Source organism: Dermochelys coriacea, chromosome 5 (assembly GCF_009764565.3).
Source record: "Dermochelys coriacea isolate rDerCor1 chromosome 5, rDerCor1.pri.v4, whole genome shotgun sequence".
Classification (NCBI taxonomy): domain Eukaryota; kingdom Metazoa; phylum Chordata; order Testudines; family Dermochelyidae; genus Dermochelys; species Dermochelys coriacea.
The window spans coordinates 114,585,685-114,603,076 of record NC_050072.1 but is presented as its reverse complement, the minus strand read 5'-3'; the positions used below and the strand labels follow the sequence as shown (position 1 = coordinate 114,603,076).

Below are 17,392 nucleotides of genomic sequence, written 5' to 3'. Positions count from 1 at the left end.
GTTCACACTGAGCACACAGACTTTTACGCAGAATGGAGGCTGTCAATCGAAGAAGCCTTCCTTGCTTGCCTGCAATATGAGTAGGAAAGATAGGAAGTATGGCAAGAGACCACCCTGGCTTAACCAGGAGATCTTCAATTATCTAAAAAAATTAAAAAAAAAAAAAAGAGTCCTACAAAACGTGGAAACTAGGTCAAATTATAAAAGATGAATATACACAAACACCACAAGGATGTAGGGACAAATTTAGAAAGGCCAAGGCACAAAATGAGACCAAACTAGCTAGAGACATAAAGGGTAACATGAAAACATTCTACAAATACATTAGAAGCAGGAGGAAGACCAAGTTCAGGGTAGGCCCGTTATTCAATGAGGGGAAAAAAACAACAACAGACAATGTGGAAATGGCAGGGTGCTTAATGACTTCTTTGTTTTGGGTTTCACCAAAAAGGTTGGTGGTGATTGGATGTCTAACATAGAGAATACCAGTGAAAACGAGGTAGGATCAAAAGAGGCTAAAGTAGGGAAAGAACAAGTTAAAAATTACGTAGACAAGTTAGACATCTTCAAGTCACCAGAGTCTGATGAAATACATACTAGAATATTCAAGAAGCTGACTGAGGAGATATCTGACCCTTTAGCAATTATCTTCAAAAACTCATGGAAGATGGGAGAGATTCCAGAAGACTGAAAAATGTCAAATATAGTGCCAAACTATAAAAAGGGGAATAAGGAGAACCCGGGGCATTTCAGACCAGTCATCTTAACTTCAGTACCTGGAAAAATAATGGAGCAAATAATCAAGCAATCAATTTGCAAACAACTAGAAGATAATAACATGATAAATAACAGTCAGCATAGATTTGTCAAGAACAAAACCTGTCTAACTAACATAACAGCTTTCTTTGACCAGAGTAACAATACTTGTGGATAGGAGGGAAGTGGCAGATGTGGTATATCTTTACTTTAGTAAGGCTTTTGATACTGTCTTGCATGATCTCATAAAGAAACTAGGAAAATGCAACCTAGATGGAGCTACTATAAGGTGGGAGCATAACTGATTGGAAAACCATTCCCAGACAGTAGTTATCAGTAGTTCACAGTCATGCTGGAAGGGCATAATGAGTGGGGTCCTGCAAGGATCAGTTCTGGGTCTGGTTCTTTTAAATATCTTCATCAATGATTTAGATAATGGCACAGAGAGTACACTTATAAAGGTTGCAGATGATTCCGAGCTTGGAGGGGTTGCAAGTGCTTTGGAGGAAAGGTTTAAAATTCAAAATTATCCAGACAAAATAGAGAAATGGTCTGAAGTAAATAGGATGAAATTCAATAAGGACAAAAATACTCCATTTAGGAAGGAATAATCAATTGCACATACACAAAATGGGATATGACTGCCCAGGAAGGAGTACTGCGGACAGGAATCTCGGGGGGAAGGGGGGGCAAAAGGGGGGTTAGTGGATTTCCAAGCTAAATGTGAATCAACAGTGTAACACTGCTGCAAAAAAAAAAAAAAAAAAAGCAAACATAATTCTGGGATGTATTAGCAGGACTGTTGTAAGCAGAACATTAGAAGTAATTCTTCCACTCTACTCCACACTGATAAGGCCCCAAATGGAGGATTGTCTAGTTCTGGATGCCACATTTCAGGAAAGATGTGGACAAATTAGAAACAGTCCTGAGGAGAGCAGCAAAAATGATTAAAGGTGTAGAAAACATGATTTGTGAGGAAAATTTTTAAAAATTGGTTTTATCTAGTCTGCAGAAGAGAAGACAGAAGGGGGAACATAACTGTTTTCAAATACAAAAAGGCTGTTAGAAGGAGAAAAGAACAAATTTTCTCCTAGCCTCTGGAGGACAGAGCAAGAAATAATGGTTTTACATTGCAGTAAGGGAGGTTAGGGTTGGACATTAGGAAAAACTTCCTAACTATAAGGGTAGGTAAGCACTGGAACAAATTGCCTAGGAGGCTGTGGCATTTCCATCATTGGAGGTTTTTAAGAACAGGTTAGACAAACACGTCAAGAATGGTCTAGATCAGTGGTTCTCAAAGCCGGTCCGCCGCTTGTTCAGGGAAAGCCCCTGGCGGGCCGGACCGGTTTGTTTACCTGCCGCGTCCACAGGTTTAGCTGACTGCAGCTCCCACTAGCTGTGGTTCACCGCTCCAGGCCAATGGGGGTTGCGGGAAGGGCGGCCAGCACATCCCTTGGCCTGCACCGCTTCCCGTAGCCCCCATTGGCCTGGAGCGGCGAACCGCGGCCAGTAGGAGTCGCGATCAGCTGAACCTGCGGATGCGGCAGGTAAACAAACAGGTCCGGCCCACCAGGGGCTTTCCCTGAACAAGTGGCGGACTGGCTTTGAGAACCACTGGTCTAGATAATACTTAGTCCTGCCATGAGTGCAGGGGATTTGACTAGTGACTTCTCAAGGTCCCTTCCAGTCCTATGATTCGATGGATCTATGTCCATTCAACTTCTTTTTGATGGAGACGCAGGAGGTCCCAGCAATGTTTGAAACAGTAATTAGGAATTTATTCTGAAAAACAATATGAGAGCAAACTATGCCTCTGAACTAATTTGTGCTACTTTAAAGGTGATCTTCAGATACAGGAGTATTTCATCCACTCACACACAAAAAAGGAGGGAAGAGGGAGACCATTAAATCTAGAGCTGGTCAAAAAAATGTCTGAAGAAATGCTTTTCCACTGGAAAATGTCAATTGGTCAAAATGCTCCATGGACTGTTGATTTGGATAAAAGTTTAATTTAGAAAAAACTTGAAACCAAGCATTTTGATAATGCTGGAACATTCCATTCAAACTTATACAAATGTTTTGGTATATTGTTTTGAAACAACTTTTTTGTTTTGAAATTTATTTTATAATTTTTTATTCTTGCAAAAATGGTATAACAAAATAATTATATTACAAATGACCAGTCAGAATATCAGAAATGAGCAAATCAAATACCAATTTCAAATTACCAATCACTATTTCATATATTTTATATTAATATATATTCATATAAATTTTAAATTCTTTAAACCCTAATCAAAAAATATAAACATAAAATATTAAAATACTGTATATAAAAGCCATAAATGAAACAAACATGACCCAAAACAAAACATTTTCAGAAAATGCTTTGTAGGAAATTTTCATTCCAATTCAGAATGAAATTTTTTGAAATGCTGGAATTTCCCACAGAAAAGAAATTCTAGTTTTGATCAGCTCAGCTGCCCAAATGAATTATGTATCCTTCTAGGTTTAAGGAGCTATAGTCCAACTACCCCACAGCACCTACAGAGACACCTTATCTTACAATTACTCAACCTTGCTTACCCAGAAGAATTCTGGAAAGGGACCCGAGAACACTTCCACTATGCACAGAACCCCCCCCACCGGGACTTCATAGTTGTGCCACTAGACCTACTTTTGGGTTCAGAGTATTCTTTTTAACCTTGTAACCTTCAAAAAGAGTAGTGCTTAATAATACCTGAAATTATTTTTATTAGTAACAATGTGGTTTAGTATAACTCTATATTTGTGTTATAAAAAGCTAATTACCATATGTGGAGTTTGCTTTCCAACCAAGGCCCACAACGAATCAGCAATTACCTTACAGTAGTACCAGCTCCACCTGCTGCTACCAAGCTAAGTTACACACATACAAAGAAACACCATTTCTGTTCTTGGTTCTACTACCAGGCCTCTACACAGAGTGTCCGATAGGGGGCCAGTATTCACAGCCAGTATAGTGGCATCTTCTGTTAGTGAAAAAGTATGAAGAATGTGAACTCGTATTCTGCTGGGGATACAGTTTTTGTTTTGTTTTTTTAAAAAGCTTTGTGTTCTGGTGCAGTCTGCACAGAGTTAACAAGTTCCAGCATAGTGCTAGCAACAAAGAGGGAATCTTCATTTAGTTTTAGCAAATGCTGACTTCAACAAAGCTACATCCATAGGAATAAAGATTTGGTTCATGTTCTCTTGTCAGTCAGAAAAGCAAAACGGTTAAACTGTCGGTGCCACATGTTCACAATGAATACCGAGGGCAAACTGATTGATTACTGCATATTACATGCATATACTGCATGGGGCAAGGGTGACTTGAGGGAGGCTTCTCTGCTCCTTGAAGTCTTTAAACCATGATTTGAGGAGTTCAATAGCTCAGACATAGGTGAGGTTTTTCGTAGGAGTGGGTGGTTGAGATTCTGCAGCCTGCGCTGTGCAGGAGGTAGGACTATATAATCAGAATGGTCCCTTCTGACCTTAGTATCTATGAATCTATCTATGAATCTATATTTCAATCAAAGAAAGTTGTGCAGCCTTCACAATAAAATAATACAACGAGAAAGAAACATACACTTCCAAGTTAGATCTTCCTTGGGCTTCCCGGTGGAACCAGTCATCTTTGTGTGTTTTAGGGTCTGATCCAACTCTCACTTAAATCAATGGGAGGTTTTCTACTGACTTCAATGTGAATTAGATTAGGCTCGTCAGAGCAGTGGCTGTTTTTAATTGTGTGGTCTTTTACAATCCAAAGCACACTGTTGGCACTTAAATAATTTTGCCCTCTGTTACACACTGCAAAAATATTGCTTTTTTCAATTGGCAGTTACTGTTGCAATGTTTGTCTCAGTTTTAAGTGGAAGAACTCAAATCATGTTGAGCTTTTAAAAAACAAACAAAACCACATACCCTGCTCTTTTGCCCCCCCAATACCTTGTCAGTAATAAAAGTATGTTATCTAAACTCTCAGAATGGTTTCTAGCTATACAGCTAAGGATGTGAATCTCTTAACAAAATAATAATAATAAAAAAAAGCACCATGTGGAAATCCCAGTGACCATCTAAAACAAAAATCTGTCTCTTGCTCTCAATTTCTACAACCCTACGTTTATAGAAACCCTACAGATGCCGTGTCATTATATTGCAATTAGCTCATCAGGCATCTCTTTTCAATAAGCAAAGACTGTGGTCTTTGTTATGTGCCAAATACTTTTCCATGTGAAAGCCTGGTTCATGTCATCTGCTGTGCGGTAGTATATAAACAGATTTTTTTCCTTTTGGTGCCACCTTGTGCTGTGTGTGTGTTATTGCAGGCGAACAACTAAACCCTTTTCAGAGTAGCAGCCGTGTTAGTCTGTATTCGCAAAAAGAAAAGGAGTACTTGTGGCACCATAGAGACTAACAAATTTATTAGAGCATAAGCTTTCGTGAGCTACAGCTCAGAAGTGAGCTGTAGCTCACGAAAGCTTATGCTCTAATAAATTTGTTAGTCTCTAAGGTGCCAAGTACTGTAAGGAGAGTGATCACTTAAGATGAGCCATCACCAGCAGCAGGGGGGAGGGAGGAAAACCTTTCATTGTGACAAGCAAGGTAAGCTATTTCCAGCAGTTAACAAGAATATCTCAGGAACAGTGGGGGGTGGGGTGGGGTGGGGGGGGGAGAAATAGTTTTACTTTGTGTAATGACTCATCCATTCCCAGTCTATTCAAGCCTAAGTTAATTGTATCCAGTTTGCAAATTAATTCCAATTCCGCAGTCTCTCGTTGGAGTCCGTTTTTGAAGTTTTTTTTGTTGAAGAATAGCCACCCTCAGGTCTGTAATCGAGTGACCAGAGAGATTGAAGCGTTCTCCAATCGGTTTTTGAATGTTGTTATAATTCTTGACGTCTGATTTGTGTCCATTTATTCTTTTACGTAGAGAGTGTCTAGTTTGACCAATGTCCATGGCAGAGGGGCATTGCTGGCACATGATGGCATATATCACATTGGTAGATGTGCAGGTGAACGAGCCTCTGATAGTGTGGCTGATGTGATTAGGCCCTATGATGGTGTCCCCTGAATAGGTATGTGGGCAGAATTGGCAACGGGCTTTGTTGCAAGGATAGGTTCCTGGGTTAGTGGTTCTGTTGTGTAGTTGCTGGTGAGTATTTGCTTCAGATTGGGAGGCTGTCTGTAAGCAAGGACTGGCCTGTCTCCCAAGATCTGTGAGAGTGATGGGTCGTCCTTCAGGATGGGTTGTAGATCCTTGATGATGTGTTGGAGAGGTTTTAGTTGGGGGCTGAAGGAGATGGCTAGTGGCGTTCTGTTATTTTCTTTGTTGGGCCTGTCCTGTAGTAGGTGACTTCTGGGTACTCTTCTGGATCTGTCAATCTGTTTCTTCACTTCAGCAGGTGGGTATTGTAGTTGTAGGAATGCATGATAGAGATCTTGTAGATGTTTGTCTCTGTCTGAGGGGTCGGAGCAAATGCGGTTGTCGTAGAGCTTGGCTGTAGACAATGGATCGTGTGGTATGATCTGGATGAAAGCTAGAGGCATGTAGGTAAGAATAGCGGTCAGTAGCTTTCCAATATAGGGTGCTGTTTATGTGACCATTGCTTATTAGCAGCGTAGTGTCCAGGAAGTGGATCTCTTGTGTGGACTGGTCCAGGCTGAGGTTGATGGTGGGATGGAAATTGTTGAAATCATGGTGGAATTCCTCAAGGGCTTCTTTTCCATGGGTCCAGATGATGAAGATGTCATCAATGTAGCGCAAGTAGAGTAGGGGCATTAGGGGACGAGAGCTGAGGAAGCGTTGTTCTAAGTCAGCCATAAAAATGTTGGCATACTGTGGGGCCATGCGGGTACCCATCGCAGTGCTGCTGATTTGAAGGTATACATTGTCCCCAAATGTGAAATAGTTATGGGTGAGGACAAAGTCACAAAGTTCAGCCACCAGGTTAGCCGTGACATTATCGGGGATAGTGTTCCTGACAGCTTGTAGTCCATCTTTGTGTGGAATAACAACATTCAAAAACCAATTGGAGAACACTTCAATCTCTCTGGTCACTCGATTACAGACCTGAGGGTGGCTATTCTTCAACAAAAAAATCTTCAAAAACAGACTCAAACGAGAGACTGCGAAATTGGAATTAATTTGCAAACTGGATACAATTAACTTAGGCTTGAATGGAGACTGGGAATGGATGAGTCATTACACAAAGTAAAATTATTTCCCCATGTTATTTCTCCCCCCTCACCCAACCCTCCACTATTCCTCAGACGTTCTTGTTAACTGCTGGAAATAGCCTACCTTGCTTGTCACCATGAAAGGTTTTCCTCCCTCCCCCTCTGCTGCTGGTGATGGCTCATCTTAAGTGATCACTCTCCTTACAGTGTGTATGATAAAACCCATTGTTTCATGTTCTCTGTGTGTGTATATAAATCTCCCCTCTGTATTTTCCACCAAATGCATCCGATGAAGTGAGCTGTAGCTCACGAAAGCTTATGCTCAAATAAATTTGTTAGTCTCTAAGGTGCCACAAGTACTCCTTTTCCTTTAACTAAATCCTTAATACACTGTATAATCCAAATAGGCACACTAGGGAAGAAAAATAAAATCACAATAATATTTGCTTATAATTTTTATAATAAGAATGGAGATTTTTGCTTTAGTGTTATTCACAGATCATGAATATTTGGACAACTACTGCTTTGTTCATGAAAATACTCAAGAGTCCTGAACGCTATGATTTGCCTCAAAGACTGTACCTGAAGTATTATGGGATATTTATTACTCAGTCATCCCCATATGGAGTAGAAACAACATCTACATGGCAATCAAAGGTGGGATTTGCAGGTCACGTAGACATACCCACACTAGGGTTAATCTAACTAGTATACTAAAAGTAGCAGAGATGACACTGGCATGGACTTCTGCAGGGGTGCAGTAACAATTTGTATAGTGGGGGTGCTGAGAGACATTGGACCACACTGTAAATCCTGTATATAATGGAAACCACTTCAAGGCAGGGGGTGCTGCAGCAACCCCCCCCTCTAGTTCCAGCACCTATGAACTTCTGCACAGATTAGCAACGTGAAAACGTATGAATGTCCCTGCTGCATCTTCAGTGCTATTTTTAGCTGTACTAGCTATTATGCCTGGGGGAATTCTGCACCACTGTGAAATGCAGAATTTGCACAGAATTTGATGTTTTCCCTGCAGAACTGGGGCTGCAGAGCTGCTGGTGGCCATTAGGGTCACTGTAGCTCACAGAGCACCAGCCCGGTGGGGATGGAGGCTCTGCAAGTTCTGAAGCCTTGCTTGATCATCATCCGCCTGGGGATGGGAGAGGGTCTGGGAGCCCCGGCTCAGGCAAAGGGTGAGGAAGGGCACTGCGTCCCTCTGTGGGACAGTAAAGAAGCTGGGGGGAGTAAAGGTCCTGGGAGAGGGAGGTGCAGGTGTCTGGGCTGGGGGTGCCCTGCAGCCAGGGTCTGGCGGGGGGGAGTGGAATGCAGTTATTGGTGGCTGGGTTCTGGGGAGAGGGAGGTGCAGGCATCTGGACTCTAGGGGTGCCCCGCAGCTGGGCTCTGGGGGCAGCGGGATACAGTTGTTGGTGGCTGGGCTCTGGGGAAAGGGAGGTGCAGGCATCTGGGCTCTAGGGGCATCCTGCAGCTGGGCTCTGGGGGGAAAGAGGGTGCTGGAACTGGGAGGTGCTCCACGGCTGGGTTCTGGAGAGAGGGAGTTGAGGTGTCTGGGCTCTGGGGGAGCTGACACAGTCCCCTCCAGCATGCTCCCACTTGGGTTTCTTTAACTCTCTACTCCTGGGCAATCTTTTTTCATTGTTGTCTGTATTGTTGACATATTTTCTGACAGGTATTTTGAAATAAGTTACCAAAATAATTGAAACTGGAGTGATTATATTGTGTTATTGACAAATAATATATGCAGAATTTTAAAATACTGTGCGCAGAATTTTTAATTTTTTTGGCACAGAATTCGCCCAGGAAGTATGTCTAGTGGAAGTATGTCTACAAAAGCTGTTATTGCACCTGTGACTGAAGTATAGACATATCCTTATGGGACCAATCACAAACCACGATCTAAACAGAGGCTGGAAATTGTTCACATACTCTTCAGTGTTTGCTGAATTTTGTAACTCCTACAAATCAGGATAGAAATTGTGAAAGGTTTTTATTATTCTTTGAAATTCTAAAAAAATGAATAAAAGGGGCTAATAATTAAGTTGGTTTTAGGAACCACGTCTGCCAACATAACTTCAGCCCAGAATTTAAGATTGAGGATAATTTCTGCAGAGAGTGCTTTTCAAACTGAATTGTTCTATTCAGTAAAAATGATAAACTTTGTAATTAAAGAAAACAATGCAAACTGGAGATATGGGGTTCTTCACCATATTATCAGCTGGCTGATGAAACTGGCCGATGTCTGTAGAACTTGAGCTACCTCCTTGATTTTCACTACTACTTTTTTTGTCAAGCCAGGATATAGCTGTAACCCCTCTCATTAAGCTCTATGGGATGGGCAGGGTGATTGTGACTCCCTGGTTGAGAATCCACAATACAGCCAAACTGTTCTTTTTCCTAACTGACCTTACTCTTACTCCTTCCCTCCTCCCAAAACGCAATCCATGTGACACTATTTTTTTATTTTCTGCTTTAAAAATCACAGCAAAACTTAGTTCCACTAATAGAAAGTAGATTCTATTTCTAAATTTCTAGTAACAAAAATCACGGGTGCAATGGGATTTGAACACACTCCCTTTGCAATATAAAGCTGACAAATTTAAACTCACAAGTGGGTGTCAGAGAGAGGGACCCTTTGCTATGATGCTGTTTGAGGAGCTGGAGCTACCATCACAGCCCACAGACAGCTTTCATCTCTGGGAATGTCACCAATGCAGGGAAGGTCTTATGTCAAATTGCAGGAATGAGGAGCACCATCATGGGGATGGGGGAGTGGATTACACTGGTGGGCATTGCTGGGGGAAAGGTATGCCCCCCCAACCTACCCTGTGGTGTTGGGGGAATACAAGAGTGGGTAGGGATTTTAGGAGTGGCTGCAGATGGAACAATGGAGATTGGCAAATAGGAGGATAACCTAGTGCAATATGGGAGGAATGAATAATAGAGGCATGAGTCCAGCACCCTTACCTACCCTTTGGCAACAACTGGAAGCCACTGCAGAGAGCTGGGGAGGAAAGGATGAGTGCTTCACAGTGGGGAGGGGCAATGCAGAATCAGAGTAAGTTTGCTGCAGAGAGAAGATGAGCTAACTAGGAGCTGGGGGAAATCATCATCCCTCTTTCCTTGTGCCACAACTGTGCTAATCATGGTTGGGGACAGGTTTCAGCCTCCCAGGCAGGTAGTTCTCTCTAAAGGAACCAGCAAAAGATCATTAGAGCAGCTTCCCCTCTAAGGAGAGGAACTGACAGATAAAAGCCAGTTATTTTCCACTGAATGCATCCGATGAAGTGAGCTGTAGCTCACGAAAGCTTATGCTCAAATAAATTTGTTAGTCTCTAAGGTGCCATAAGTCCTCCTTTTCTTTTTGTGGATACAGACTAACACGGCTGCTACTGTACATCCGATGAAGTGAGCTGTAGCTCACGAAAGCTTATGCTCTAATAAATTTGTTAGTCTCTAAGGTGCCACAAGTACTCCTTCACTCTGAAACCAGTTATTTTACCTGTAACCATTGTTCTTTGAGAGGTGGGTGCAGATATGCATTCCACTCAGGTATGCATGCACCTGAGGGGAATACACAGCTGTGACCACTTGAAGAAGAAAAACCACATCAGCTCCAGCATTGGACTTCATGCTTCCCTTCCACAAGCCAGTCCGGCTGCTCTTCTTCCTCTTCCTGTTTCCCAGGCCCCTGGGGTGGTCCGAAGAGGCTGGAGTTAGGCAACACAGCACATGGGCCTGGTGGCAGCATGGAAGCACAAAGTTTACTGCTGCAGCAAGCCCTGCTTTCATAGACCTTCTTGTGGGTTGTCAGGGACGCAGCAGCGCAGATAGTACCTCAATGGACAGATATCCTTGTGAGGGAGACTTGGCCCACCCCAATCATGGAAAAGGCAGACACTAACCGGGATACCCCAAATTACTTGTCTACACATTGACCTCAAGAACTGTGGGAGCTTCTTCCAGTCTTCCTTGTTTCCCAGGTCCAAAAAGCATGTCCTACAGAGTGGGCCAAGGCTAAGCATAGCAGCTAAAACTACGGAGCCTCTGTCATTGGTGTGCATCATAGGGCCTAGAGACCCCATTGTACAGGCTACAGTACAAACATAAAACAGAAAGTAGTCCCTGCTCCCAAAGAGTTTACAATCTTAACACCTAAATGACTGCTAAATCAGTATTAATAGAATCAATTATCCCATGAGCTGGAGGATAGTGGACCCTTGCAGCAGCGCTCCCAGGGAGGGGGTCTGGGAAGCTAGTGTGTGATGGATAGCACAGAGCCTCAGCGCAGATGAACCTGGCTTCTCCTAGCTTTTATTTCCCAAGATACACAAGTAGGATCATCTACAGTTTTCAGAAAGTCAGGTCAGTGAAGACAGGACTACAACAGAATTCTGCAGGGTCCCCGTAGCCTTAACTATGGGCATTCAGTACTATAAATGCAGTGGGGGAGAAAGCAAACCCCCAAAGCAGCAGCCAGTTAACAAATCAATACCTGGCAAACCTACAGTAAACAAGACACTGATCTAGTTAATAATCATGCTTTCACCCACCGCTTGACCAGAGCCCAGAAATAGCTTTTGGTAGAGCACAGGATGCCGAGGGCGACAACAGTGTCTAACTTTCGCTTTTAAAGGGTGGCTTCTTAGACACCCAGAGTTGCTGCGTTGCCGTGCTCAGCTGCTGCCGAAGCGGCGCCCGGCGAGCCTGTATGGCACCGGTAAAGGAACGCAGCCCCCTGCCTCCCCTCCAGGCTCGACAAGGAAACCCTGCAAGGAGACGTGTATGGGACCAGAACACACGTTGGAGGCCTCAACATGTCCGCACTGTGCCCGCTGGGGGGTGCCCGGCAACACGAGCAGCGGGGCCCGGCCAGACGGGGGGGGCCCGGCCAGACGGGGCCGTGCGTGCTCCCCCCCCCCCCCCCAGCAGGGAGGGCGCTGGGGCGGGAGGGCGCTGCCGAGCATCACAGCAGAGCAGACGCCGCTCACCCCGAGCCCACGCGCCCCGGCCACATGCACCCAGCCGCAGAGGCGCCTCCCTCGGAGCCCACGTGCCCCCGCCTGACCCGTCCGCGCCCCGCGGCGGCCGCCAGGGGCTCCCGCGTGGGGGGGGGGGCGGTGCACAGGCTAGGCCGGGGGGAGGGGGGGGGAATCTCCCCGCCTGGGCCCGGCCGGGAGCCCGCAGCGCCTCTTACCTTCACGGCCGGGGCGGCCGCGGCTGCAGCCATGTTTGCTAGAGGCAGGACGAGGAGGCGGTCCCGGCTCGGCCCGCCCAGCCTAGCGCCGGCCGGGGGCTGCAGTCGGCGGAACGAGTCCCGCCCTCTGCTGCGAGGAGGCAGCCGCTGGGCAGCGCCGGCTTCCCGGGCCGGCTCCGCCCTGCGCCGCGGGGAGCCTCGCCCCCAGTCTGCGCTGGCAGGGAGCTGGCCGCCGTCCAGCGCCGGGTGCAGGCCTAGCCCGGGGGGATGGCTGCTAGTCGGGGCTACCGGCGCGCAGGGCTTCCCCCGGCCACGTGCTTCCCCCCCCCCGGGGCCCGCCGGCTGCTCCCCCCACGGAGCGCTGTGAAAACCTGCCCCTGGGAATCTGCCTCTCCAAAGCGAGCCGGGGCAGGAGTACCAAGCCCCCGTGTACGGAAATGAACCGGCCCCCCCTCCCCCCCAGATTAGTTTACCCATTACCGTTTAAGGGTGGTTGTTTTTAAAAAAAAGTTGCCTTCCGGTGATGAGGGTTCCTGTTTTCAAGCTTTTCTTCACGAGCATGAAGGCTACAAATTTACTGTAAAAAAAAAAAGGGGGAGGGGGGCAAAAGAGCGGAGATTCTCACATAACCACCCAATTTCTGGACCTGGCGCTTTCACAAAAGCACTAAATATCACAAGACTGGTGCCTGTGAGAGTTGGCAACACTATTGATATTTTTCCAGGTGAGAAATAACACGGTCCTGAACAAATCGGACAGTCATCGTGTTCTTATTCAAAGGGGAAAAGCATGAAACAGTTAGCGGTTGTTATTCAGGACTGGACTGTTCCTTGCTTGGAAAATGAGTAAGGAAAGGGTGCCCTGTTCCATTTGGGGACACAGATTCTGGAGGCTGTTTCACTTCACCAAGTATTGCAAGAAGTGGCAGGATGAGGAGGGCAAAAAGCAGCTAGAGAAGGATTTCAGTAGCATGAAGAAGTACTGCCAGGTTATCCGGGTCATAGCTCACACTCAGATGTGTTTGCTTCTGTTGCGGCAGAAGCACTCTCACCTGATGGAGATCCAAGTGAATGATGGCACCATTGCTGAGAAAGTGGATTGGGCCCGGGAGAAGCTGGAACAGCAAGTTCCTGTGTCAACTGTCTTTGGCCAAGATGAGATGATAGACGTCATTGGAGTCACGAAGGGCAAGGGATACAAAGGGGTCACCAGCCGCTGGCATACCAAAAAGCTGCCCCGCAAGACCCACAGGGGTCTGCGGAAAGTAGCCTGCATTGGCGCTTGGCATCCTGCTCGCGTGGCTTTCTCTGTGGCCTGAGCTGGTCAGAAGGGATACCACCATCGCACAGAAATTAATAAGAAGGTCTACAAGATTGGCCAAGGTTACCAAATCAAGGACGGAAAGCTGATCAAAAACAATGCATCCACTGACTACGATCTGTCGGACAAGAGCATTAACCCTTTGGGCGGTTTTGTCCATTATGGTGAAGTGACAGAATTACTGTAAGCATTGTAGTGTGCAGAACAAACCAAAAAGACACACATGTTCACAGATAAATATTTTGATCAAAATATTTGAGGATTATTAGCCCTAGTGAGTGATGTGAAACAAAATAGCAGTGTTGGGTACTGACCAAGCTTCCAGGCCTGGATTGCTACATTGCGTAAACGTGCAAATCAGACTGTTTTAGATAGAATCCACAACAATGTCATTTCAAACCCACACATAAGAATGGCCATACTGGGGCAGACCAAAGATCCATCTAGCCCAGTATCCTATCTTCTGACAGTGGCCAGTGTCAGTTGCCCCAGAGGTAATGAACAGATCAGGTAATCATCAAGCGATCCATCCCGACGCCCATTCCAGCTTCTGGCAAACAGAGACTAGGGACGCCATCCCTGCCCATCCTGGCTAATAGCCATTGATGGGCCTATCCTCCATGAACTTATCTAGTTCTTTCTTGAACCCTGTTATAGTCTTGGCCTTCATGACATCCTCTGGCAAAGAGTTCACACACCGCACAGTCAACCTGTGGAACTCCTGTCTGACCCAATATGGCTGTTCTTATATTCTTATGTGTGGGTTTGAAATTACATTGTTGCGGATTCTATCTAAAACAGCCTGATTTGCACAGAGCTCTCCTTTTTGCTTATGCACAGTAAGAGATTGTCTTCTTAACCTAGCAGACCACAGTCACTATTACCCAAGACAATCACATTTTAAAAGTTTGAGGAGTTGGAACCAAGATAACTAGCCTCGGGAGACACCTGGGAGATCAAACAAGTTAGCAGGTGAAACCTGAACTCAGCTGAATTGTCCACAAGGGGACTGAAGACCTTCAACTAGTGGCAGTGCATACCTGAGCCAGAAGAGAAAAACACTTGCCACACATTATCAATAAATCAGCTAGCAGCCCAACCCAGAATGGAAGTAACTGGTGATGCTCTGCTCACCTCCTCTTCTTCCCTCTTCCTCCCACTATTTGCTGCCCCAAGAACACTTCATTGTTAGGTGATATGCTCATGGCATCAGTCTAGAGCCTCAGCTGCAGATGGGGACCCTTCTGCACAGCAGAGAAGAATGAATGCAAACACACCCTTTTCACTCCCCCAATGCTGGGGCCATTTTCTGCCTGGCCAGTCCTCTATTGTGGGTAAAAGCACCCTGCATCATCTGCCAAGGAGCCATTATGACATACAAAATAATTCAACCAATGCCAACTCTGGGATATTCATCTGGTTACAGTGGGTGACGTATACTACAATGGTTCTTCCTTCCTCTTCTCTTTTACAATGGGATCAGAACATCAAATGTAAATCAATCAATCATCTCTCCCCACATCCCTTCTTAATCCTCTTCCACCTTAACTTAGCTGTATGTCCTAAAATTTAAGCAGGTTATAATGTATATTAAAAAGAAATGTTGACACTGGATTTATAGCTACAGAAAATATGATTTGAATGAACTTAGAAGTGATCTGATGTATATATACACATTTGTGTAGTCAAAACAGAGAGTTTTCTATAGCTGTGTATCCAGTGTAATCTAAAATTAAGAAGGAAGAACAGGGAAACTGATAAATGATTAAGTATTATTTACAGGATGCAAATAGCAGAAACTGCACACTAAACACAATGTTTATTAGGTAGGAAGATCTGTTCACAGAAGTTCATATCAAATATAAAAAAGTCAGTGGGCACCATCTAAAAGTGCAGGTACTAACCTGCATCAAAAGCTGGGCTGTCCTGTAAGCAAAAATAAAATAAATTATGTTTCTTTCATCCTCAACTCTAAGAACGAAATTCTGACTCCATTGAAGTCAGTGGGAAAACTCCCATTTCACCTTTAGAATGTAGTGGAGAAAAACATTTTCACAAGGAAACATATCTCCATTTCAAAATAACATGTGTTTATGATAAATAGTGAGAAAAATATTTTCAAAGTTAACTATTGTCAAACCGTAAATAGATAGTAATCACTATCCTGCAGGTGGCAGTATATTTACATGCTATTGATATTAAAACACTGTATAAGAGAAAAAACACAGAAAGTACAGTTTACTATTTCAGTACTTGGAAAGAGCTAACCCTAGAAGTATACTTAAGTAATCAGAATAAAAGTCAGTAGCTTCACATTAACTGTAAACAGTTCCTTGAGGCAGTGACTGTACCTTTCTCTGTGGTTATATAGCACCATGCACTACTATGGGACTCAGAAAATGAGGGTGCACAGACACAATGTGGTTTACAGGAGATGAATGGCTTCAGAAAAACAAATCCAATTTTTGACTCGCAAGTGCCATTTTCTTTTCTGAATAGAATGATCCCAGACATCGTGGGACAAATTTTGTCCTCAGATATGCTCATGGATGACATTCACCCCTGGTGTGGTGGCCAGGGCAAATCCCTCTGCACTACTTAAGCCCCCAGTAGGAGCAGCACAGTGGATAAGGGTACTAGTGCCTATATAACCCTATGTGCTGCAGAAAGGGTCTTCCTGCTGGGCCTCCATAAGCCAGGACAGAATGTTGTCAAGGTTCCTTCCCTACTCTGAACTCTAGGGTACAGATGTGGTGACCTGCATGAAAGACACCCTAAGCTTATTCTTACCAGCTTAGGTTAAAAACTTCCCCAAGGTATAAACTTTTCCTTGTCCCAGTATGCTGCCACCATCAAGCGTTTTAAACAAACAGGGAAAGAGCCCACTTGGAGACGTCTTCCCCCAAAATATCCCCCCCAAGCTCTACACCCCCTATCCTGGGGAAGGCTTGATAATAATCCGCACCAATTGGTATAGGTGAACACAGACCCAATCCCTTGGATTTTAAGGACAATGAAAAATCAATCAGGTTCTTAAAAGAAGAATTTTAATTAAAGAAAAAGGTAAAAGAATCACCTCTGTAAAATCAAGATAGTAAATACCTTACAGGGTAATCAGATTCAAAACACAGAGAATCCCTCTAGGCAAAACCTTAAATCACAAAAAGACTCAAAAACAGGAATATACATTCCCTCCAGCACAGCTTATTTTACAAACCATTAAACAAAAGAAAATTGAATGCATTTTCTAGCTAGATTACTTACTAACTTTACAGGAGTTTTAAGGCTGCATTCCTGATCTGTTCCTGGCAAAAGCATCACACAGACAGACCAAACCCTTTGTTCCCCCCCAGATTTGAAAGAATCTTGTCCCCTCATTGGCCATTTTGGGTCAGGTGCCAGCAGGGTTACCTTAGCTTCTTAACCCTTTACAGGTGAAAGGATTTTGTCTCTGGTCAGGAGTGATTTTATAGCACTGTATACAGAAAGGTGGTTACCCTTCCCTTTATATTTATGACAAATGCCATAAAGCAGTTTGACCTAAAGGAATGGTACCCACAGAATCCATGTTTAGACCCAGTGGCCCCAGTACCCACTGAGGAGCTGTTTGCTATTCTTGTCGACAAATTGGAATAGTAGATGTACAACAGGCCCAATCCCTGTCTATGGGGTTGGCCTCGCCTCCCTAACACTTCTGTGCACCATCAGTCTAGATCTTGATAGTTTGGGATTTATAAGGGTAGAATAGATTTCATCCATGCAGTGGAGCAACTCTTACTGAAATCAATAAGAGGTAAAAATGAGTATCTAAATGCAAAATTTGATCCCAGGAGTGCAAATTTTTGTCTTAGCTGCATCCATAAAATACACTACCAGATAGAGAACATGCCCTAACCATTTGGGCCTC

General features: G+C 44.4%; 2 protein-coding genes across 4 annotated transcripts in view; one reads left to right on the top strand and one right to left on the bottom strand.

The window, feature by feature from the left end:
• The window catches only part of LOC119855563 (methylthioadenosine phosphorylase), a 66,319-nt gene extending 53,791 nt beyond the window's left edge, over nucleotides 1-12,528 (bottom strand). For 2 of the 3 annotated variants that reach the window (XM_043514623.1, XM_038401848.2), the window contains exon 1: nucleotides 12,166-12,528. In XM_043514623.1, the coding sequence (XP_043370558.1) occupies nucleotides 12,166-12,198 (33 nt within the window). In that variant the 5' untranslated portion in view covers nucleotides 12,199-12,528. Of the gene's footprint in view, nucleotides 1-10,470; nucleotides 10,660-12,165 lie in introns of all 3 variants that reach the window. The other variant, XM_043514624.1, reaches the window with a different exon arrangement.
• Nucleotides 12,529-13,006: 478 nt separating this feature from the next.
• On the top strand, nucleotides 13,007-13,569 carry LOC119856315 (60S ribosomal protein L3-like). Its single transcript, XM_038403690.2, has one exon. The coding sequence runs from the start codon at nucleotides 13,007-13,009 to the stop codon at nucleotides 13,481-13,483; it is 477 nt and encodes a 158-aa protein (XP_038259618.1). The 3' UTR covers nucleotides 13,484-13,569.
• Nucleotides 13,570-17,392: the final 3,823 nt, after the last annotated feature.

Coding starts and splice junctions, on each gene's coding strand:
- LOC119856315 (XM_038403690.2), top strand. CDS start 13,007: ATGAGTAAGGAAAGGGTGCCCTGTTCCATTTGGGGACACAGATTCTGG.